This window comes from Takifugu rubripes, chromosome 10, assembly GCF_901000725.2.
Source record: "Takifugu rubripes chromosome 10, fTakRub1.2, whole genome shotgun sequence".
Classification (NCBI taxonomy): domain Eukaryota; kingdom Metazoa; phylum Chordata; class Actinopteri; order Tetraodontiformes; family Tetraodontidae; genus Takifugu; species Takifugu rubripes.
The window spans coordinates 3082922-3107117 of NC_042294.1; the positions used below are offsets into that span (position 1 = coordinate 3082922).

General features: G+C 45.8%; 2 protein-coding genes across 2 annotated transcripts; both read right to left on the reverse strand.

Moving 5' to 3' along the window:
- Window positions 1-48: 48 nt before the first annotated feature.
- On the reverse strand, window positions 49-4139 carry LOC101069011 (kinesin-like protein KIF20A). Its single transcript, XM_011617743.2, has 18 exons — window positions 3881-4139; window positions 3713-3808; window positions 3473-3592; window positions 3259-3397; window positions 3004-3188; window positions 2841-2934; window positions 2600-2776; window positions 2422-2533; window positions 2295-2357; window positions 2070-2216; window positions 1821-1986; window positions 1572-1742; window positions 1370-1509; window positions 1125-1290; window positions 800-914; window positions 625-695; window positions 437-556; window positions 49-363 (listed from the first exon to the last, which is right to left on the reverse strand). The coding sequence occupies exons 1-18, from the start codon at window positions 3986-3988 to the stop codon at window positions 148-150; spliced, it is 2406 nt and encodes an 801-aa protein (XP_011616045.2). The 5' UTR covers window positions 3989-4139; the 3' UTR covers window positions 49-147.
- Window positions 4140-18843: 14704 nt separating this feature from the next.
- Window positions 18844-23022, reverse strand: LOC101074099 (kinesin-like protein KIF20A). Its single transcript, XM_029843051.1, has 18 exons — window positions 22766-23022; window positions 22598-22693; window positions 22361-22480; window positions 22147-22285; window positions 21892-22076; window positions 21729-21822; window positions 21488-21664; window positions 21310-21421; window positions 21183-21245; window positions 20957-21103; window positions 20708-20873; window positions 20459-20629; window positions 20257-20396; window positions 20012-20177; window positions 19687-19801; window positions 19512-19582; window positions 19324-19443; window positions 18844-19250 (listed from the first exon to the last, which is right to left on the reverse strand). The coding sequence occupies exons 1-18, from the start codon at window positions 22871-22873 to the stop codon at window positions 18996-18998; spliced, it is 2445 nt and encodes an 814-aa protein (XP_029698911.1). The 5' UTR covers window positions 22874-23022; the 3' UTR covers window positions 18844-18995.
- Between the last annotated feature and the right edge of the window lie 1174 nt (window positions 23023-24196).

Consider the following 24196-nt stretch of genomic DNA (forward strand, 5'->3'; position numbering starts at 1 on the left):
TTTGGGGAGGGGGTTGACACACGGTGCTGAAAAAAACCAGCAGCGACATTTAAAGGCATTCATATTTTATTAAACGTAATTTTAAAAACTACCAAGGACACGGTTAAAAGTCCTCCTCAGCCGCCCAGACCCGGTTCCGTCCCGCTGTCAGCGATGTGGAGTCCTTACTGTTTTCCTGAGCGTGCGTCCAGTCGCGCCCTTCCGTGGAGAAGTCACTGCCTCTTTGATGTTGGCCAGAAGGCCTCGCTTGGGTTTGGGCTCCAGCGGGGATTTCTGGGAGACCTTGGCCAGTTCTGCCTTCAGTGAAGCGATCTCTCTGTCCTTTGTGATGTTCTGCTGCAGGACGGCCTCCAGGGATTTTGCCTGAACCATAAGAAAAATATATATAATACACGTTAGTGAGCACTTCCTCCGGCGTGCCCGACACTTCCCTCACCTGCTCAGTGGCCTTCTGCTGCAGGAGCTCCAGCTCAGCAGATTTGTCCAGAAAACCATCTCTGACCTTCTCAAGAGTTCCACTGAGCTCCATCAACCTTCTCTCCAAGGACACGATCAACTGAGCCAAACATTCCATGTCAGGAGACCCTGCTCAGAGGATGAACGACGGTGGTTTGCCCCGCTTACCTCCTGCTTGTCCTCACACATCCTCTCAACGGCACATTTTTCTTTGTAAAGACGTCTGTAACGATCATCAGCTGAGGAACAAAGGTTGGAACCTCCTTTAGTTAATGACTCAAGATAGACACAGAAAAACATGATCTGATGAACCTAGAAGTGATGTTTCCGAGGCTTTGCTAACCTTCTGCTGGAGGCGCTTTGGATGGTTGCGTCTGGCAGGACTGCTCCATCGTCGGGGGTGTGCTCACGGCCCTGACACCTGCACACTCCAACTCTGATACTTTACGTTTGAGAGCCTGCAAAACAGACGTGATGTTACCTGGTAAACCTCTTCATTTAAAAGGGATTTCAATGACCAAGAGGTCCAAAACAAGCAGAATCTGAAGTCCTTTTGTTTTAGAGGTCACAGCCAGAACAGCTGGATCGGTGTAGTTACTCCGGTGGCCAGTAGAGGGAGCCAGCACCGCATCAGTCTGGACCGGGAGGAGAAGCTGAACATGACATACCTCAACTTTCTGCTGTTCAGCAAGAAACTCGTCAAAAGGGACGTAGTCATCCTCCAAATTGCTCATCGCGCTCTGGTAGGCGTGCTCTTTGATAGCGTTTTTGTACATCTCAAAGGTGTTCTCCAGCTTCTCCTGGTAGCTCTCCTTCAGCTCTTCGATCTGTCGACTAAACATTTCAACTCCATGAGAAACGTATCGCTGGAGACGGACCGCAGACGTCGACATCGGACGTGCAGAAGAATGACCTGCGCTGCTCTTCAGACTCCATCAGCTGCTGGAGCATCGCGTCGCCCATTTCTTTCCGGATCTCCATTTCTTGAACCAGGTTTCTTCTCCGCTCGGCCAGAAGTTTGTTTCTCAGGCTTTCGATCATGCTCACCAGTTCCTGCGAGAGGGGACACTTACAGGAGCGAAGGCCTGAACACAAACAGACGGCAGCAGACTCACATTCTGCGGCAGTAAAGACATCTCAGCCTCATCCTCCTCCTCCTCCTCAGGGAAACTGTCCTCCAGGGCCTGGCCATCAACCAGACCGTTCCTCACCAGGGCTCTGCCATCAGGGCCAACTAAACACGGAGCCTGAGACTCCAGGGGCTTTTCTGGAATCACCTGCACCACCTGCAGACGGGCCCTGGCGTTAGCCCACGTCGCCCTCCACGATTCTACGTCGCCTCCATCACAAGGAACTCGGCCAACCTGTTTCGCGACAGCAGAGAACTTCATAACGTGGAGGGTCTCGTCGTAGGTGGCCGCGCACTGGTTAATGTTGACGATCATGGACGCTTGCCCCCTGCCGCAGAAAAAAGCCTGGAAGAGTTTGGTCAGCTTGCTCTCTCTGAAGGGGATGCAGGAGCTCTTCATCCTGGCGGAGGAGGATTCGGACCACCGACAACGGTTACAGTGGCGCCAGAGTGCAAAGGTTAAGCTTTAACGGGCTCTACCGACCGGTCGGTCTGGTTGTTGCGAAGGGCGGTGATGCATTTTCCCAGAATGAGCAGAGAGTTGTTGATGTTGCCGGCCTCCTTCAGCCTCTCTCCAAACGTCTTGGTTTTGTTGCATCGTTCGGAGCCGGCGAGGTCGCACAGAGAAAACCTTCAGAGGGGGAAGTTTCAGGGTCCGGTCAGATCAGACGGCGCCGTGGATGGCGCCATTTCTGCCCAGGACACTTACTCTGAGAGCCATTTCACTTCAGCGTCGTCGATCTTCAGCAGCTTCATGGTAAATATGCTGTGGCTGGACGGAGAACTGGCGTCAGAGCGACACGGGAAAAAGGGAGAACCTGCGAAAACAAACTTGCCTTCTGCTGGACGACTGGTTCATCTTTGTAGCCGCGGCGCTTCTGTTTTTGTTTCCAAACTGGAGCAGTTTTAAAGCTTCTCCCAGGGTGTGGATGTTGATCCACCTCAGATCTACGGAGATGCAGCAGCGTGTGAGCAGCCAGGTCCCCGCTGGCGCCCCCTCCCATCCCGACACACCTTTAACGTAAGCGTTCCCGGCACCGTCGTCACACACGCGCAGGGACGCACGTTTCTTGGACTTGGAGCAGAGCGAAGGCTGAAGAAGATCGTACACACTCTCGTTGTAGATTTCAAAGAAGGCCACCCACATGGCAAACTGGCTGCTGCCCGCTTCTGTCGGGCTGTTCGCCATCACTGGAGCAGAATTTAGCAAAGTTTGGGACCGTTTGGGAGAAAGAAGGCAGAATTAGAGTCTTACCAGACTGATCGGTGGGCAGAATGGAGGATGAGAGGGAGGAAGAGGAGCTTGACGAGGACTCTGAACCCCCGCTGGGCCTGGGATGATCGCATTCCTAGACGACAGTGAACGCATCACCGCTTGACTGAGATGAAATCATTCTGAATTCAGGTTTCGGTCTTACTTCTTTGACTGAAGCAAAAATGGCGGCTTTGGCACTTCGCTCCTGCCTGACTTGGTCAGGAGCCAGATACTGAGCGTCGTTGCGGAGGTAGGGTTTCAGGTCCATCCCCTGGTACTGGTGGCCTTCAATGGCACGAAAGGTGCCATCCAGCACTCGTGGGAGGATGCCCGGTTCCCTCGGCGTCCCTTAAAACAACGCAGAGCTTTAAAACAACGCGGAGCGAGAGAGCGGCGAAAGGGACGTTTTGATCTTCACCTTGGATCGTGTGAGTTTTGCCAGCATTGGTGACGCCGTAGCTGAATATTAAAGCGTTCTTCCCATCCAAGAAACCACACATTTGACTTTTAACGGTGTGTTCAAACAGCTCAGACTGAGTCGTCTCTGGTCCGAAGATCTAAAGTTAAAGAAGAGGCTCACGTGCCTGACTGGAATCGAGTCCAATGAGCAATTGAAAGCAGACGTTACTCACCTGAGAGAAGGAGAACTTGTGGAGAGACACGCCGACGCCCTTCTCACTGCTCTTCATGGTGGCAGAGCCCTTTGGTGCATTCAGGGTCACCATCTGGTTGGTTTCAATCACCACACAATCCTAAAAAAAAAGTGCCAAATTTTACCCTTGTGGCCCTGCTTTATATACCGGTGCTGGACTATAAAGGATGCCCAGCAAGAGCCATCACACAGCTGACCTTCAGATCCAGCATTGCCGTACCTGATCCTGATTGTCAGCCAGCTCCTCTCTGGAGAAAGGCCTGATTCTGAGGTAGACTCTCATGGTCTGCTCCTCAGCTCCACCTGGACCCTCATTCTGCAAATCCAAGACCCAATAAAGGCGTCCATTATGTTCTTATAAAGAGCCGTGGAGGCATCAACCCATTACCTGCTGGGTTGTTTTGACCGGAGGAGCGTTAATCTCCAGTTCATCAGGCTGCAAATGTTCGTGGTTTAATCGCGGAGCTTCACGCGCATCAGCCGACGGTGCCTCCATCCGGTCTGAGCGTGTAATTAAGTATCGAAAGTTTTTCCTCTGCAAGGCAATACACTTTAACTGCCCCTTCACGTTGAGTCTCCAGAACCAGAATCTTCACGTCCGTCTGACGATCGGACACGTAAAAACCCGCGGAGGCCTCGTCAGTGTTGATTAAGACCAGGTGCGCGCAGGTAAACCGGAAATGACCGATAAGACACGTTTGTTCCACATTAAATATACTAACACTCACTGATTCGAATCATCGACACCTATAACAATAGTTTCTGAAAGATGTGTATATATACACACACACACACACACACATATAGGCACCGCCCAAGAGGGCGAGGAAGGGAGGTTTATATGTATATAAATAGACAATCACACATATGTGCATCTCAGGGGTCACCAACACGTTGCCCGCGGGCACCCGTCAGAACCACCTGAGTCGCCCACCGGCCTGTTCTAAAAATAGCTCAAATAGCACCACTTACCAATGAGCTGCATCTCATTTATTTTGTTTGCGATTCTTGTTTAAATCACACTTACACATAAACTGGAAATATCAATATATTAAAAAAAAAAAAAAAGTTTAACATAAATGAACTATGACCTAGTATAGTTCAAAGGTCAGTATGATGTGCATGACCAAAACGTAGCGTCTACGCAGATCGCTACGACCAAACAGCCGAGCGGGCGCAGCCAAAACGAGGAGACGACTGACCCATAAAAAGATGGCAGAAAAAAGAAAGAAGACACATCATTTTCACCACGAGAGTTTCTTTCTCCACAAGAGAAGAACTTCTCACACTACTGCCCCTAAAGACAACTACGAGGGGAGTTGACATATATAACGCGGTGAAGGAGTTTTTGGTGGAGAAAAAAGTGCCGCTGGAAAAGCTGGTATCAGTGTAGAGATACAAGTCAGTAGGAGACAGACGGAGCCTCTGTGGACGCACGAAGGAGCCGCGTCCGGGCTGGAGACTCGCTGATGCTGCGCTGACAACCACCGTCAGTGACAAGCTAGCGAGAGTTAGCTCACGAGACCGGAAACTAGCGACAGGAACCGGAAGTAAACAAAGGAGCAGACAACTTTGCGTTAAAGTTTCATTCAATTATGCAAAGAGTCAAATAACAAATACATTTACCCTTAACAGAAAATATAAGGACTAATCAACTTTATTTGTACCCAAAATGTAGTTTCTGTCATTACATAAACTTCCTCATGCAAATATTTCGACAGTATGATATTAAACTATTAGCATTACACAAATGTAATTTAACTGGAGGCTCAGCGCTCTTCGGAGATCGCCCCCCCCCCGAATGCCGTTCCTGCAGGTAGAGGAGGTGAGAAGTCCGAGTGCCGACCAGAAATCGAACCACAACAAATAACATATGAAAGAGGATATATGAACATGTGACTTAATAACATACGAAAGAGGATATATGAACATGTGACTTAATAACATATGAAAGAGGATATATGAACATGTGACTTAATAACATATGAAAGAGGATATATGAACATGTGACTTAATAACATATGAAAGAGGATATATGAACATGTGACTTAATAACATATGAAAGAGGATATATGAACATGTGACTTAATAACATACGAAAGAGGATATATGAACATATAACTTAATAACATATGAAAGAGGATATATGAACATGTGACTTAATAACATATGAAAGAGGATATATGAACATGTGACTTAATAACATATGAAAGAGGATATATGAACATGTGACTTAATAACACATGAAAGAGGATATATGAACATGTGACTTAATAACATATGAAAGAGGATATATGAACATGTGACTTAATAACATATGAAAGAGGATATATGAACATGTGACTTAATAACATACGAAAGAGGATATATGAACATATAACTTAATAACATATGAAAGAGGATATATGAACATGTGACTTAATAACATATGACAGAGGATATATGAACATGTGGTTTTTCCACTATAACACACACACACATACACACATCAGTATCAGTGTTCCAAATCCTGTTTTCTTTTTCTGCCAGCTCTTCCTCGAGCGATTACCCCACATCTTGCGCATGTCCCGCCCTGCTGAGACAGAGCCGTACTGGGATGGAGCGTTACCGCGGCGATCCAGCTCAGTAGGCTCCATTGCCTCGGCTGAGGAGTACGACAGTGTGAAGTCCCGCAGTGAGCTGATGTTTGAGAAACAGTCTGGGAGACAGGGACTGGTGACCCGAGTCACACACGCTGCCAGTACGTTTCCAGAAACATTTAAACACATGAGATATAGAAGCATAAGTAGCTTCATTTGAGTTCTGAGCTTTGGTGTCTGTGTGGAGCTGTGAAACCACAAGAAGAGAGAGGAGCGAGCGATCAGCTGTACGCAGAGATCAAGCCGGCTGTGGATGGAGCCACTACATCATTAAACACATGCGCAACAAGAACGACTACAATGAGCTCAGATGGTTCAAACAGTCCTCAACCCAAAGTCTGATTTAAAAAGATCAAAAGTGGCGTAAATGTCTCGTCCTGACAGGAGAAGGATAACTGGAGCGGCATCGCTCGTACAGTAGACCGAATCTGCCTCTTCCTGTTTACCCCGGTGATGACCTTTGGCACCGTAATCATCTTTCTGAGGGGAATCTGTAACCAACCTCCTCATCTGCCCTTCAAAGGAGACCCGCATGACTCCAGAGAGGAGAACCCACGCCTGCTGTGATGCACACACACAGCCAGGGCTTTTTCCATCGCCATCGTTTCTCTGGGGGAAATGTTGCATTTCTTTATCTTAATAACAACAAATCTTTAGTTTGTTCTATAGGAGCTCCATATGTTTAGTGTCAAAGACTTCTTAGATTGTGTTCGTTGCTGGCACATAAAGAAAAATGCTTTGATTTTACTAAAGTGACACAAACCCTAAAGATTCTGAAGGCATGATGTAAAAATAGTAACGTATAATACAGACATTTGAAGAGACAATTAAGAGAATGTTTTCATGCTTATAAGAGTGGCCGAGGAGCCATTTAGAACTTTATAAAGATGCATTGTGTGATACCAGGAACTAATTTAACTTCAAGGCGAAGCTACTTCTGCTTTGTCGACCATCGACTGATCTCCTGAAAGTCCACCACCGCTTTTTAAAAACTGAATTTTTCATCTATGGAGGGAGTAGACGACAGATGTTTCCACAGATGCTCTTCACCAGTGGTCAGTGAGTGATGCAGCAGATGAGCGGGAGGTGACTGGCTTCAACCAGCTACTGTCTCAATGTCTCCAGCCCATAGTGTGGATTCTCTAGGAGATCAGACAGCAGCTTCACTCCTGAATCCTGCAGCTGGTTCCAACTCAGGTCCAGTTCTCTGAGATGGGAGGGATTGGACCTCAGCGCCGAGGCCAGAGAGTCACAGCTGATCTCTGATAACCTGCAGCTCCTTAATCTAAATAAAGAAGGGAAACTTTTATAAGGTTATAAGTGAAACCAGTATTAATCTGAAAGGTTAATCAAAGGCATGATCTGTAAATATTTAATTTAGTTACAGGTTAAAAAATGATAGTAATATGTAATTACCACAATTCCAACCTCTCAGGTTTGCACTGTTCCAAAGGAGAATATATATTGTTCTGGCCCTCACTCTTCCCAGGTTCTCCCACCTCTTTCCCTCCCATCTCATCATGGAGATCCATCTCACCTGTGGCTCATCTTTAAAGGCACAACCTGTCTTAGATGACTTCCTGTCTCCCTCACCATCTCCCTCCTCGTTGGCTGGTGTCTACCAGGCACCCTCACCTAGTTTTGTCTAATTTTGGTTACCATCTGTCGGCTTTTTCATTGTCCTTAAATCAATTTATCATGAATAAGTGGTCCCCGTGTGGCCCTCCCTCCTGAAGGAACTGGGCACAACACACACACTCAGAAAGTGTGAGGACCCCCGGATGGAATCATGCACACTTTTGAGAATGGTGTTTACCTCAGAGTTTCCAGTCGGCAGTTTGGAAAGTGGAGAAAACCACAGAGCAGCTTCACTCCTGAATCCTGCAGCTGGTTCTGACTCAGGTCCAGTTCTCTGAGATGGGAGGGATTGGACCTCAGCGCCGAGGCCAGAGAGTCACAGCTGATCTCTGATAAACTGCAGTAAAGCAAGCTGAAAAATGCAGGATATGGTTATACGGTGCAGGTCTGCATATTATCTGCGTCAGTACTAAACCTACGTTAGTTCTTAGTTGGGTCAGACCTGAGTTCACGATATTACAAGGAATTTTTTTAATGTGGTGCATCACAGCAGTGTTGAGAACAGCCTCACTTCACCATCTTAGCAGCTGGTATATAGGTAGAAAAATGAAGACTGACCTGAGCGTCTCCAGTTTACAGTTTGGACTCTCCAGTCCAGAACAGAGCCGCTTCACTCCTGAATCCTGCAACGTGTTGTAGCTCAGGTCCAGAACCCTCAGATGGGAGAGGTTGGACTTCAGAGCTGAGGCCACAGAATCACAGCTGGTCTCTGATAACCTGCAGCCACTTAGTCTAAAATAACAATTATTTTGAGAGAAGACAAATAAAAATCAACATGTACCAGAGCAAAACACAGCTTACAAGCAACAAACCTCTCGTCCTGCACCGGCTTATCTGCCGTAGGTTCCTATTTTGGGTTCTTTCAGGGCGGTTGGACAAGATCTACACCGTATGTAAAGTGTGTGTGGGTCAAAATACCTTCCATGTTTGTGAGACCACATTTCTCAATAGCACTCAGCTCTTGTCAGGAGCTGGGACAAAGCGACCCACTCCTGATAGCTTGTGGGCGATGCTGCAGCGACCCTGCAATCCCTACACTCTCTGGTGAAACCAAATCAAAGGTTTTAGACACTGCTGGATGCTGGAAGGGTGGCTATAGTCTGGACGCATAGTTCTCCTGACTGCACATTTCTCCAACAATGATTGGCAGCTGGTGTCACTTGTTCTCCAGGTGAGAGAAGGAAAGAGAGCCCCCCCACAGTGTGTTTGATTGCCCCACTGCAAGCTCAATGCTGCCAGAAAACATTGCAGGAGCATCAATTCCCCTCAGGTCATCAACAAGGACCTCAGGAAAAGGTGCAGCTGCGACCTACTAGAGACAAGCACACTGAGCTGAGATTCAAAGCCCTCTCCTCCCAAGAGAAGAGCTTGTTTGTTGGAGGCTCTTCTGGGCGATACCTGGTGCCACAGCTCCAGCTCAGCCCGTCTCTGGAGCTGAGGTGGAGCTTAGCAAGTTTCATGGTTCTCCACCACTTCCTCTCGCTGAGGACCTTCTCAGCTGGTGGTTTCTGCTCCACCTTCCAAGTTGAGCAGGTGATACTTCTGCATTCCTGCCACCAGGGTCTCTGCAGAAAGAGTCTTCTCTACTGTTTTATATTATATTATAGAAAATTAGGATTTTTGGTTGATGTATTATTTTATGAGCTACTTCCACTACTATTATATACACATACTTCCATATTGTCTTAGATTGCAAGCTGCATTTATTGCATCGTTCATAGAAAGTCATATTTGTGAGGAGAAAAACTCAAATAAGGTCATTTTCTTTAATGACCATTACAAAAGACGGAGGCGATGAACAAACAGATTTATATAGAAAATGTGTGAAAACTTATGCATGGAAACCTTTTTAAAATGGTTGCATTGTGTAGAATCGGTGTAGAATCAACTTGTTGACTTCTGATTTGGACTCCAATGGAAGTGAGGTGCAACAATTGTGGATGCTGAAAGCTTCAGATCTTCATGAAGGTTTCTGTGGTTGGACTGACCTGCTGCCCCTTTAAGAGGGAGGCAGGTTTGGGCTTCTGGCTGGAATGAAGCCACCTAAGATGAGAATGACTGCAGGCTTTCGGTCCCAAGGTTTAACAGGGTGCTCACTTCACACTTGGGCTTTTCTCTTTTTTGGGATGGGTTTTCTCAGTAGAGAAGGGGCATGGCACACTGCAGCAGCTTTCTTTTTGGGTTTTCTAGTTTTCCTTCTGATCTTTAAAAGACAGGAAGAACCATTTTTGATGTGTCTGAATGTTTGGGCGGTTTTGTGGCCAGCCTAAAATAAAACAAGACAAATCTACAACTGATACTTCCTTTCTAGTCATTGATGACCATCCTCACATGGGACAGATTTCCACAACCAATTTAATACTGCAAATCTGTCCTGTGTGGTCTTTTTTCTGAGAACTGTAACACTACGTTTATAACAAAGATCAAACATGTAAACATTTATTGTCTAACTAGTTACACCTGGGAAAGTACTGGATCATCTCTGACTGACCTGAGAGTCTCCAGCTCACAGAGAGGATCCTGGAGAAAACCACAGAGCAGCTTCACTGCTGGATCCTGCAGCTGGTTCCAACTCAGGTCCAGAACCCTCAGATGGGAGGGATTGGACCTCAGCGCCGAGGCCAGAGAGTCACAGCTGATCTCTGATAACCTGCAGCTGCTCAGTCTGAATAAGGAATCATGGCAAGAAATGATCTCTTATTGGAGGAAAAGTCATATTACACTTGCTCAAAATCATTATTTCATTTTATTTCATTATTTAATCAGGGCCCTTGGAGTCAGGAGAGCTCTGGCCCCCCACTGATAAACTGGGATATTACAGCAACAACATAGTTAAAAAGTATCTATAAAATTGACTTTCAATGGCTCATTTAAATTCATACTAAACTTCTCTTCTCCAAAAGTCAATGGAGTTTATCTTGAAGCCTTTCATTGTTTAGTTGTTATGTCGAAGATAAAAGAAAGCTGACCTGAGAGTCCTCAGCTTACAGAGAGGATCCTGGAGAAAACCACAGAGCAGCTTCACTCCTGGATCCTGCAGCTTGTTCTCACTCAGGTCCAGAACCCTCAGATGGGAGGGATTGGACCTCAGCGCCGAGGCCAGAGAGTCACAGCTGATCTCTGATAAACTGCAGTCACTCAGTCTGGATAAGGAATCATGGCAAGAAATTATCTCTTATTGGAGGAAAAGTCATATTACACTTGCTCAAAATCATTATTTCATTTTATTTCATTATTTAATCAGGGCCCTTGGAGTCAGGAGAGCTCTCGCCCCCACTGATAAACTGGGATATTACAGCAACAATATAGTTAAAAAGTTTCTATAAAATTGACTTTCAATGGCTCATTTAAATTCATACTACACTTCTCTTCTGCAAAAGTCAATGGAGTTTATCTTGAAGCCTTTCATTGTTTAGTTGTTATGTCAAAGATAAAAGAAAGCTGACCTGAGAATCTCCAGCTTACAGTTTAGACTCTCCAGTCCAGAACAGAGCAGCTTCACTGCTGGATCCTTCAGCTGGTTCTTACTCAGCTCCAGAACCCTCAGATGGGAGGGATTGGAACTCAGTGCCGAGGCCAGAGAGTCACAGCTGATCTCTGATAAACTGCAGCGCGACAGCCTGGAAAACCAATAAATGGGGCAAATAAAAACACATTTCTAAATATGAAAATGAAGAGAAAAGCAGAAAATGTAAAGAAATTTAGAAAAGACCAACAGAGGCCTCCTGACCTGAGCGTCTCCAGTCTGCAGTTTGGATGCATCATTGCAGAAGACAGTAACTTTACTGCATCTGTCAGGCTTTGGTTCCTGCTTAAGCTCAGCTCCCGTAGATGAGAAGGGTTTGACGTCATTGCTGAGGCCACAACTTCCCAATGACTCTTTGAAAGAAAACTACCAGACAGTCTGTTGTGTATGAAACAAAAATAGTGAGTCAAACTTTGGGATTTCTCATCAACTTATCTGAGAATCGACCTCAACACAAATGTAGCTCATTTCCTGGAAAAGCTAAATTCAACACCGTAGAGCAACAGTTTGAACGACCATCAGATCTGAAATGCAACTGAATTATTCTCAACATTTGTCTTATTTTAGAACAGCTCATAATTACTCAATATTTAAAATGATTACAGCAAATGGTTTAAAGAAACATGCATCTTTTTATCTGTCCATCGGCTCTTTGGATATTTTGCATTTCACACAATTTGTACGATCGTGCGTCAAGTCTTAATTCAGCGATCCGATCGTTGACATCAGAGTCTCTGGTTGCATCGATTGCCCTCAGCTTCTGTTATATCTGCCTGTTTTCCTTCAAATCATTTTCACTGAACCTTTTGTTGCTAGTGATGAAGTTGCCACCTAACGGGTGTGGAAAGGTTCAAACAACTTTGTGGGTCACATAAAGGCTCCAAACGTAACCGCCACAAAGACCTAAAACACCCATTTAAACCAACGAGGCCGGCTGTTTTTACGCTGAACAAATGAAGCAAAATAGTCACGTGTCATTAGTTAAAATGTGTTTTTCTGTTGTTTGGATACGATGTATACAAACAAACAAAAGTTATTTAATTACATGACAGTAATTTCATGATAGTTAGTTAACTTGTGGCTCCTATTATTCCTGCCTTATGTTGGTTTATCTGGATTGACCTTTGAACTTATATCCAGCCAGTGTTGAACATTTCTGGATGAATTGTTGTTGTTTTTAATTTATGGACGCTGCAATGGAAATAAAGAATTGAAGGAATGACCACTGGAGGGGGTATTGCTACCTGACATGATCCACTCGCTTGATTTAAACGCCGATGTCCGGCCCCAAAAATCTTAACTTACTCGAACTTCCTGCAGTTCCTCACAGCTGGAATCAGGCGACGTCGTCCCTCCTCTGAGGTGTTGTACTGCTGCAAGTTCAGCTCATCCAGAACCTCCTCTGACATCTGCAGCAGGTAGGCCAGAGCTGAACAGTGGATCTCTGACAGTCTCCTCTCTGATATCTCCCCTGACTTCAGGAACTCTTGGATCTCCTGATGGACTGACTGATCCTTCATCTCCATCAGACAGTGGAAGATGTTGATGCTTCTGTCTGGGGAGATTTCATCACTGTTCACCTCCTTCAGGTTGTTGAGGACCTTCTGGATGGTTTCTGGGTGGTTCTCCATCTGATCCAACAGTCCACCCAAGATCCTCTGATTGGACTCCAGAGAGAGACCATGAAGGAAGCGAACAAACAAGTCCAGGTGGCCATTTTTACTTTCAAGAGATTTCATTAGTGCTCTCATGAGGAAGTCATCAAGAGATGTGACTAGATCGTTATTTAACAACCCAGCAAACCGGTTTGGTTTCCAATATTTTAGGAACTGACTTATAACCGCTGTGTCTTTCCTGGTGTAACAGTGGAACATGTAGACGGCAGCCAGAAACTCCTGAATGCTCAGATGAACAAAGCAGTAGACTGATTTCTGGAAGGTCACACTCTCTCTCTTGAAGATCTCTGTACAAACTCCTGAGTACACCGACACCTCGGAGACGTCCAGTCCACATCGCTCCAGGTCTTTTGAGTAGAACATGATGTTTCCTTTCTCCAGATGTTCAAACGCCAGCCGACCCAACTTCAGAAGGAGTTCTTTGTCGGCCTTAGTCAGTTTCCCTGGTCTCTGCTTTACTCCATACTTCTGCTTCTTCCTCTTTATCTGAACCCTCAGGAAGTGTGAGTAGAGGTCAGTCAGGGTTTTGGGCAGCTCTCCTCTCTGGTCTCTGGTCATCATGTCCTCCAGAACTATAGCAGTGATCCAGCAGAAAACTGGGATCAGACACATGATGTGGAGGCTCCTGGAGGCCTTGATGTGTGAGATGATTCTCTTGGACAGATCTTCATCACTGAACCTCCTCCTGAAGTACTCCTCCTTCTGGGAGTCAGTGAAGCCTCGTACTTCTGTGATCCTGTCAACACACGAGGGAGGAATCTGATAGGCTGCTGCAGGTCTGGAGGTGATCCAGATGAGAGCTGAGGGAAGCAGGTTCCCCTGGATGAGGTTCACCAGGAGCACGCCAACGGACGATACTTGTGTGACATCAGAGATGACCTGATGCTTGTTGAAATCCAGTGAAAATCTGCTTTCATCCAGGCCATCAAAGATGAACAGAAGTTTCCAGACAGTCAGATCTTCTGCTCTGATCTTCTGTAATGTTGGATGGAAAACATGAAGCAGTGAGAGAAGACTGTGCTGCTCATCTCTGATCAAGTTCAGCTCCCTCCATGAGAGCGGAAGCACCAGACTGATGTCTTGGTTCTCCAAACCTTCTGCCCAGTCCAGACTGAACTTCTGCACTGAGAAGGTTTTTCCAACGCCGGCGACACCGTTGGTCAGAACCACTCTGATGTGTCTCTGTTGCTCAGATAAGACTTTGAAGATGTCCTGGCACTTGATTGGAGTGTCCTGGAGGTTCTTCTTGGAGGTTCTCTCAAGCTGTCTCACCTCATGTTGTGTGTCCACCTCCTCACTTTGTCCCTCAGTGATGTAGAGCTCAGTGTAGATCTTGTTCAGCAGTGTTCCACTTCCTGCTTCATTAGTTCCTTCAGTCACGTGTTCACATCTTCTCTTCAGACTCATCTTATGACCTTCTATCACCTCCTGCAGATCACTTCCTGAACATAAGTAAACCAATGATTTCCATCTATAATAAATCATCAACACAACTACAAATTCATGACATCACAAATTAAATCTCATATTGAACAGTTTTACTTTGTTTGGGCTTCATTTCAGCATCTCCAGATCTGCTTCTAGATTGTGAACAAGAGGACTCTCCTGGTGGAGCTGACTGGTCCCAGTTTGATAGGATGTGCTCCCCCCTCTCACTATGAAACACATCTCTATTAGTCCTTTGATTTATAGGATGAAAGAACCTGATCAAGACTCAATATTGTTCCAGCATTTATGTCTGAATTCATCTTTCAGTTTAAACATGATTCTTGTTTCTAATCAACAATATGCACATTAAGTATGTAACTATATGACTGTCTGAGGTTTAAGTGTTAAACATCTCCAATAATAAACTCACAACCTGCTGCTGTTAATGTGACTAACAGCTGGCACACAAACACATCATCACGCTTTAGTTTTCTTACATTTGGTCTGAACTTCTGAAGTTTATTTCCCCTCCTTTGGAGTGGTCACTCTTCAGGGACACCCAGCTGGGCACTGTGGACTCTGCTCTGTCCTCGTCCATCCTGAGGAAACATCAGAAATAGTGATGAGACTGTGATGAAGGTAAATAATCTGTAGAGGTTGTAGTTCAATAATCCCAATTCACTGCATTTTTATCAAACAGGAACATTTCTAATACATTCTGAATAACAACTGAATCAATAAATCAATGATGTATCTGTATGATTTTCATGTTTTTAGAGTTTAAGCTGCTTTTTCTAACTGTTCCCTGCAGTGAGAAAAGAACTGGCACCTTTTCCAGCCCCTCATCCTGCAGCACTGAATGTGCTCTAAAGTTCTTTCCAGAGCAAACGTCTCTGCACTTGCAGCAACATGTTGTAGTCATGGATCCGTGAGGAGAACCGGATACAGGAAACGCCCCCACTCTGATCCCAAAAACCCAACTGGTGGCCAACGGTGGTCCGGCAACGACGGGGACGCTGGTCCATCGGGCCGACAACACTGGTTTTCCACAGGCCAACATGGTGAAAGGACTGTCTTCAGCTCAGCCAATAAATGATTTGGTGCTACATAAACATACTAGTCAGGGCTTTTTAACTTCCCTCATTTGTTCCCCTCTTCAATTATTTCTATGATCCAAGTTCTCAAAGATCACTGCTCTATTTAAAATAGATGAAAGAAATGACACCCACTCCTGCATTTCTTTCACAGTGGTTCCACAACATAGAACAATAAACCACTGTGAGAAAACGTGCAACATGGACCCAAAATCCTGTTGGTGTCCTGTGATCCTGTGTGGATTTATTTATTTAGTTATTTTGAAAGTTTTTTGTCTTAAATTGGTCCGGCTGAGAGATGCTAACTTGCCCACGATTAGATGTTGTTTGACAGGTAATACCAAAATATCCAGCTGTGACCTAGACTGTTGAACAACTCTAATAACTCTAAGAGCTTTTCACCTGTCACAACAATGTTGCTCTTCCTGCTTTGTCTGAAGAGAATACTTTCACTTTTAAAACCTAATCAACAGCTTTATGGCGTATATATTACTACCATTAAAGCATTCATCTTTCAGTTTAAACATGATTCTTGTTTCTAATCAACAATATTCACATTAAGTCTGTAACTATATGACTGTCTGAGGTTTAAGTGTTAAACATCTCCAATAATAAACTCACAACCTGCTGCTGTTAATGTGACTAACAGCTGGCACACAAACACATCATCACGCTTTAGTTTTCTTACATTTGGTCTGAACTTCTGAAGTTTATTTCCCCTCCTTTGGAGTGGTCACTCTTCAGGGACACACAGCTGGGCACTGTGGACTCTGCTCTGTCCTCGTCCATCCTGAGGAAACATCAGAAATAGTGATGAGACTGTGATGAAGGTAAATAATCTGGAGAGGTTGTAGTTAAATAATCCCAATTCACTGCATTTTTATCAAACAGGAACATTTCTAATCCATTCTGGATAACAACTGAATCAAAAAATCAATGATGTCTCTGTATAATTTTCATGTTTTCAGAGTTTAAGCTGCTTTTTTTAACTGTTCCCTGCAGTGAGAAAAGAACTGGCACCTTTTCCAGCCCCTCATCCTGCAGCACTGAATGTGCTCTAAAGTTCTTTCCAGAGCAAACGTCTCTGCACTTGCAGCAACATGTTGTGGTCATGGATCCGTGAGGAGAACCGGATACAGGAAACGCCCCCACTTTGATCCCAAAACCCAACTGGTGCCCAACGGTGGTCCGGCAACGACGGGGACGCTGGTGCATCGGCCCGACAACACTGGTTTTCCACAGGCCAACATGGTGAAAGGACTGTCTTCAGCTCAGCCACTAAATGATTTGGTGCTACATAAACATACTAGTCAGGACTTTTTAACTTCCCTCATTTGTTCCCCTCTTCAATTATTTCTATGATCCAAGTCCTCAAAGATCACTGCTCTATTTAAAATAGATGAAAGAAATGACACCCACTCCTGCATTTCTTTCACAGTGGTTCCACAACATAGAACAATAAACCACTGTGAGAAAACGTGCAGCATGAACCCAAAATCCTGTTGGTGTCCTGTGATCCTGTGTGGATTTATTTATTTAGTTATTTTGAAAGATTATTGTCTTAAATTGGCCCGACTGAGAGATGTTAACTTGCCCACGATGAGATGTTGTTTGACAGGTAATACCAAAATATCCAACTCTAACCTGGACTGTTGAACAACTCTAATCACTCTAAGAGCTTTTCACCTGTCACAAAAATGTCGCTCTTCCTGCTTCGTCTGAACAGAATAGTTTCACTTTTAAAACCTAATCAACAGCTTTATGGCGTATATATTACTACCATTAAAGCATTCTGGGAGGGTTTAAAGTTCTTTTAGGATCAGTAGCAAAGAGCAGAAAAATAAAATAAACTTCACCTAGAAAGACTATTCAACTATAACTATAGCCAGACTATAAGAAAGTTAAATAAGAACTATTCATTTATAATGTATAAAGATGTTTTGTGCTAAAACTAAATCCGAAGTCTAGTTGGATCAAATCTTGATTTTATCTCCAAACACAACTGTCAATTCTTTTCAATAATGCTCTTCGTTTCCACTCACCTTGTCGGTCTTCAGTCTTCCTGCTTAGTCTGAAAGGAATACTTTTAAAAACTGGTTTGTTGGGTTCCCAGTTTCTGGGACCGTTGTTGCTGGTGTCTACCTGCAGGGGGCGTAGAGGAGCCGCTCATCAGCCACAGTGGCCCCGCAGACACACGCACCTGCGGTCTCTCTTCAATCTCCCGTTAGATTTAAGGACAGAACTCCCGTCTGCCAGCGGCGGAGTGTTTTCGTCCTCATCGCCAAACCCTGACTTCTGTGGCTTGACTATTTCTGAGAGTTTTCCTCGCGGACTTGTTTTGGACTCTCTCGAGGTCTCTCCGCCTCTGTGAACGCGGACCGAACTGTTCTTGTTCACTTTAAAATAAAGACGCTTTTCGGACACCATTGTCCACTGCGTGTTGCTGCTTTCGGGTCCTGATCCCACCGTTCCGAACACTCCTGTTGATCAACAACTTTATGGCTGTTGATTTATATTCCACTACTATAAAAGCGTTCTGGGAGGGTTCAAGATTAAAAGTTGTTTTGCTATTTTAATGCCTTAAATGTTTTTGCATTTAAATTAAAACTGACTATGCAACTTAATTTGTTAAATAAACGTAGTTAAATAAATAAGATTTTTGATGCGTCACAGATTTTGAAAGACTTGTAAAAGCAGCATATTTCTGCAGCCACAAAAACACTCAGGTTTATTGTCTGGACCTCGCCATCCCTTTGGGGAGGATCATCTCATTCTTCAGCTTTGAGCTGTCAGAGTTCAAAGGTTTCATCCTTCCACAAGACCAGAAAACTTCCGCCCAACCTTCTGACCTCTAGTGTCGTATTTTCATCTCTTCAAAAATGATCATGTTCAACATTTTGTCTTCCAAAGGAAAAAGAAAAAAATTCTTCCCATCTGAAATTCGGGGTGAGACAATCCGAAAAAGGCAACTATCTCCAAACTCTAAACTTTAGGGGTACCTGAACAGTCAGCTCAGTACTTATTTGTTTCAGTAGCACCAATGTCCCATTAAGGAAATATTTTAAAAATTTTCCAAACAAATATCAGACCTGATACCAGCAAATAAAGTCGCAGCTTGATGCTAAAGAATCTGGACCAGCTGGTCAGTGGGAGATGGTCGAAGCAATCGTTGGTAAAAAAAAAAAATCAAGTTTGAAGAGCCGATCTTGATGAAATGAAGTGTTGGATTTGGACCTGCTAATATTCACAGATCTGCTAATATAACAGATTGATCTCTTTATTCATCTCATCCACTCCGACTTTATTCACAACAGAGGCGCCAGTTTTCATTCATCTTTATTCATTCATCTGCAGCGTTTATGCATCTGCGATGGTGACTTCCACCTCGACACCAGGCTCGATGCTGATGGAGGTGATCTGCTTGACGATCTCGGAAGGACTGTGCAGATCAATCAGACGCTTGTGGATCCTCATCTGAAAGCGATCCCAGGTCTTGGATCCTTCACCACAGGGGGTCTTTCTGGTGGTGATGCGCAGAGTCTGCAGAAGTCAAAGACATCACTGTTTTCCTGAGCGTGCGTCCAGTCGCGCCCTTCCGTGGAGAAGTCACTGCCTCTTTGATGTTGGCCAGAAGGCCTCGCTTGGGTTTGGGCTCCAGTGGGGATTTCTGGGAGACCTTGGCCAGTTCTGCCTTCAGTGAAGCGATCTCTCTGTCCTTTGTGATGTTCTGCTGCAGGACGGCCTCCAGGGATTTTGCCTGAACCATCAGAAAAATATATATAATACACGTTAGTGAGCACTTCCTCCGGCGTGCCCGACACTTCCCTCACCTGCTCAGTGGCCTTCTGCTGCAGGAGCTCCAGCTCAGCAGATTTGTCCAGGAAACCATCTCTGACCTTCTCAAGAGTTCCACTGAGCTCCATCAACCTTCTCTCCAAGGACACGATCAACTGAGCCAAACATTCCATGTCAGGAGACCCTGCTCAGAGGATGAACGACGGTGGTTTGCCCTGCTTACCTCCTGCTTGTCCTCACACATCCTCTCAACGGCACATTTTTCTTCGTAAAGACGTCTGTAACGATCATCAGCTGAGGAACAAAGGTTGGAACCTCCTTTAGTTAATGACTCAAGATAGACACAGAAAAACATGATCTGATGAACCTAGAAGTGATGTTTCGGAGGCTTTGCTAACCTTCTGCTGGAGGCGCTTTGGATGGTTGCGTCTGGCAGGACTGCTCCATCGTCGGGGGTGTGCTCACGGCCCTGACACCTGCACACTCCAACTCTGATACTTTACGTTTGAGAGCCTGCAAAACAGACGTGATGTTACCTGGTAAACCTCTTCATTTAAAAGGGATTTCAATGACCAAGAGGTCCAAAACAAGCAGAATCTGAAGTCCTTTTGTTTTAGAGGTCACAGCCAGAACAGCTGGATCGGTGTAGTTACTCCGGTGGCCAGTAGAGGGAGCCAGCACCGCATCAGTCTGGACCGGGAGGAGAAGCTGAACATGACATACCTCAACTTTCTGCTGTTCAGCAAGAAACTCGTCAAAAGGGACGTAGTCATCCTCCAAATTGCTCATCGCGCTCTGGTAGGCGTGCTCTTTGATAGCGTTTTTGTACATCTCAAAGGTGTTCTCCAGCTTCTCCTGGTAGCTCTCCTTCAGCTCTTCGATCTGTCGACTAAACATTTCAACTCCATGAGAAACGTATCGCTGGAGACGGACCGCAGACGTCGACATCGGACGTGCGGAAGAATGACCTGCGCTGCTCTTCAGACTCCATCAGCTGCTGGAGCATCGCGTCGCCCATTTCTTTCCGGATCTCCATTTCTTGAACCAGGTTTCTTCTCCGCTCGGCCAGAAGTTTGTTTCTCAGGCTTTCGATCATGCTCACCAGTTCCTGCGAGAGGGGACACTTACAGGAGCGAAGGCCTGAACACAAACAGACGGCAGCAGACTCACATTCTGCGGCAGTAAAGACATCTCAGCCTCATCCTCCTCCTCCTCCTCAGGGAAACTGTCCTCCAGGGCCTGGCCATCAACCAGACCGTTCCTCACCAGGGCTCTGCCATCAGGGCCAACTAAACACGGAGCCAGAGACTCCAGGGGCTTTTCTGGAATCACCTGCACCACCTGCAGACGGGCCCTGGCGTTAGCCCATGTCGCCCTCCACGATTCTACGTCGCCTCCATCACAAGGAACTCGGCCAACCTGTTTCGCGACAGCAGAGAACTTCATAACGTGGAGGGTCTCGTCGTAGGTGGCCGCGCACTGGTTAATGTTGACGATCATGGACGCTTGCCCCCTGCCGCAGAAAAAAGCCTGGAAGAGCTTGGTCAGCTTGCTCTCTCTGAAGGGGATGCAGGAGCTCTTCATCCTGGCGGAGGAGGATTCGGACCACCGACAACGGTTACAGTGGCGCCAGAGTGCAAAGGTTAAGCTTTAACGGGCTCTACCGACCGGTCGGTCTGGTTGTTGCGAAGGGCGGTGATGCATTTTCCCAGAATGAGCAGAGAGTTGTTGATGTTGCCGGCCTCCTTCAGCCTCTCTCCAAACGTCTTGGTTTTGTTGCATCGTTCGGAGCCGGCGAGGTCGCACAGAGAAAACCTTCAGGAGGGGGAAGTTTCAGGGTCCGGTCAGATCAGACGGCGCCGTGGATGGCGCCATTTCTGCCCAGGACACTTACTCTGAGAGCCATTTCACTTCAGCGTCGTCGATCTTCAGCAGCTTCATGGTAAATATGCTGTGGCTGGACGGAGAACTGGCGTCAGAGCGACACGGGAAAAAGGGAAAACCTGCGAAAACAAACTTGCCTTCTGCTGGACGACTGGTTCATCTTTGTAGCCGCGGCGCTTCTGTTTTTGTTTCCAAACTGGAGCAGTTTTAAAGCTTCTCCCAGGGTGTGGATGTTGATCCACCTCAGATCTACGGAGATGCAGCAGCGTGTGAGCAGCCAGGTCCCCGCTGGCGCCCCCTCCCATCCCGACACACCTTTAACGTAAGCGTTCCCGGCACCGTCGTCACACACGCGCAGGGACGCACGTTTCTTGGACTTGGAGCAGAGCGAAGGCTGAAGAAGATCGTACACACTCTCGTTGTAGATTTCAAAGAAGGCCACCCACATGGCAAACTGGCTGCTGCCCGCTTCTGTCGGGCTGTTCGCCATCACTGGAGCAGAATTTAGCAAAGTTTGGGGCCGTTTGGGAGAAAGAAGGCAGAATTAGAGTCTTACCAGACTGATCGGTGGGCAGAATGGAGGATGAGAGGGAGGAAGAGGAGCTTGACGAGGACTCTGAACCCCCGCTGGGCCTGGGATGATCGCATTCCTAGACGACAGTGAACGCATCACCGCTTGACTGAGATGAAATCATTCTGAATTCAGGTTTCTGTCTTACTTCTTTGACTGCAGCAAAAATGGCAGCTTTAGCACTTCGCTCCTGCCTGACTTGGTCAGGAGCCAGATACTGAGCGTCGTTGCGGAGGTAGGGTTTCAGGTCCATCCCCTGGTACTGGTGGCCTTCAATGGCACGAAAGGTGCCATCCAGCACTCGTGGGAGGATGCCCGGTTCCCTCGGCGTCCCTTAAAACAACGCAGAGCTTTAAAACAACGCGGAGCGAGAGAGCGGCGAAAGGGACGTTTTGATCTTCACCTTGGATCGTGTGAGTTTTGCCAGCATTGGTGACGCCGTAGCTGAATATTAAAGCGTTCTTCCCATCCAAGAAACCACACATTTGACTTTTAACGGTGTGTTCAAACAGCTCAGACTGAGTCGTCTCTGGTCCGAAGATCTAAAGTTAAAGAAGAGGCTCACGTGCCTGACTGGAATCGAGTCCAATGAGCAATTGAAAGCAGACGTTACTCACCTGAGAGAAGGAGAACTTGTGGAGAGACACGCAGACGCCCTTCTCACTGCTCTTCATGGTGGCAGAGCCCTTTGGTGCATTCAGGGTCACCATCTGGTTGGTTTCAATCACCACACAATCCTAAAAAAGAGCCAAATTTTACCCTTGTGGCCCTGCTTTATATACCGGTGCTGGACTATAAAGGATGCCCAGCAAGAGCCATCACACAGCTGACCTTCAGACCCAGCATTGCCGTACCTGATCCTGATTGTCAGCCAGCTCCTCTCTGGAGAAAGGCCTGATTCTGAGGTAGACTCTCATGGTCTGCTCCTCAGCTCCACCTGGACCCTCATTCTGCAAATCCAAGACCCAATAAAAGCCTCCATTATGTTCTTATAAAGAGCCGTGCAGGCATCAACCCATTACCTGCTGGGTTGTTTTGACTGGAGGAGCGTTAATCTCCAGTTCATCAGGCTGCAAATGTTCGTGGTTTAATCGCGGAGCTTCACTCGCATCAGCCGACGGTGCCTCCATCCGGTCTGAGCGTGTAATTAAGTATCGAAAGTTTTTCCTCTGCAAGGCAATACACTTTAACTGCCCCTTCACGTTGAGTCTCCAGAACCAGAATCTTCACGTCCGTCTGACGATCGGACACGTAAAAACCCGCGGAGGCCTCGTCAGTGTTGATTAAGACCAGGTGCGCGCAGGTAAACCGGAAATGACCGATAAAACACATTTGTTCCACATTAAATATTCTAACACTCACTGATTCGAATAATCGACACCTATAACAATAGTTTCTGAAAGATGTGTATATATACACACATATACATATATACACACACATATACACACAGTATATACATATATATATACACATACAGTATATATACACATATAAACAGTATATATATATATATATATATATATATATATATGCACCGCCAAAGAGGGCGAGGAAGGGAGGCTTATATGTATATAAATAGACAATCACACATATGTGCATCTCAGGGGTCACCAACACGTTGCCCGCGGGCACCCGGTCGCCCGTCAGAACCACCTGAGTCGCCCACCGGCCTGTTCTAAAAATAGCACCACTTACCAATGAGCTGCATCTCATTTATTTTGTTTGCGATTCTTGTTTAAATCACACTTACACATAAACTGGAAATATCAATATATTTAAAAAAAAATGTTTAATATAAATGAACTATGACCTAGTATAGTTCAAAGGTCAGTATGATGCGCATGACCAAAACGGAGCGTCTACGCAGATCGCTACGACCAAACAGCCGAGCGGGCGCAGCCAGAACGAGGAGACGACTGACCCATAAAAAGATGGCAGAAAAAAGAAAGAAGACACATCATTTTCACGACGAGAGTTTCTTTCTCCACAAGAGAAGAACTTCTCACACTACTGCCCCTAAAGACAACTACGAGGGGAGTTGACATATATAACGCGGTGAAGGAGTTTTTGGTGGAGAAAAAAGTGCCGCTGGAAAAGCTGGTATCAGTGTAGAGATACAAGTCAGTAGGAGACAGACGGAGCCTCTGTGGACGCACGAAGGAGCCGCGTCCGGGCTGGAGACTCGCTGATGCGCTGACAACCACCGTCAGTGACAAGCTAGCGAGAGTTAGCTCACGAGACCGGAAATTACCGACAGCAACCGGAAGTAAACAAAGGAGCAGACAACTTTGCGTTAAAGTTTCATTCAAATATGCAAATAAAGAGTCAAATAACAAATACATTTAAACTTAACAGAAAATATAAGGACTAATCAACTTTATTTGTACCCAAAATGTAGTTATTACATAAACTTCCTCATGCAAATATTTCGACAGTATGATATTAAACTA

What these genes read in the sequence shown, in the direction of transcription:
- LOC101069011 (XM_011617743.2), bottom strand. Translation starts at nt 3,988, where the DNA reads ATGGAGGCACCGTCGGCTGATGCGCGTGAAGCTCCGCGATTAAACCAC. An exon ending in GAAGTGAAATGGCTCTCAGA is followed by an intron (nt 2,217 to 2,294) that starts GTAAGTGTCCTG and finishes CCCCCTCTGAAG; the next exon opens with GTTTTCTCTGTGCGACCTCG. An exon ending in TGTGTGAGGACAAGCAGGAG is followed by an intron (nt 557 to 624) that starts GTAAGCGGGGCA and finishes TGTTTGGCTCAG; the next exon opens with TTGATCGTGTCCTTGGAGAG.
- LOC101074099 (XM_029843051.1), bottom strand. Translation starts at nt 22,873, where the DNA reads ATGGAGGCACCGTCGGCTGATGCGAGTGAAGCTCCGCGATTAAACCAC. An exon ending in TGTCTTTACTGCCGCAGAAT is followed by an intron (nt 20,397 to 20,458) that starts GTGAGTCTGCTG and finishes CCCCTCTCGCAG; the next exon opens with GAACTGGTGAGCATGATCGA. An exon ending in CAAAGCGCCTCCAGCAGAAG is followed by an intron (nt 19,583 to 19,686) that starts GTTAGCAAAGCC and finishes TTTGTTCCTCAG; the next exon opens with CTGATGATCGTTACAGACGT.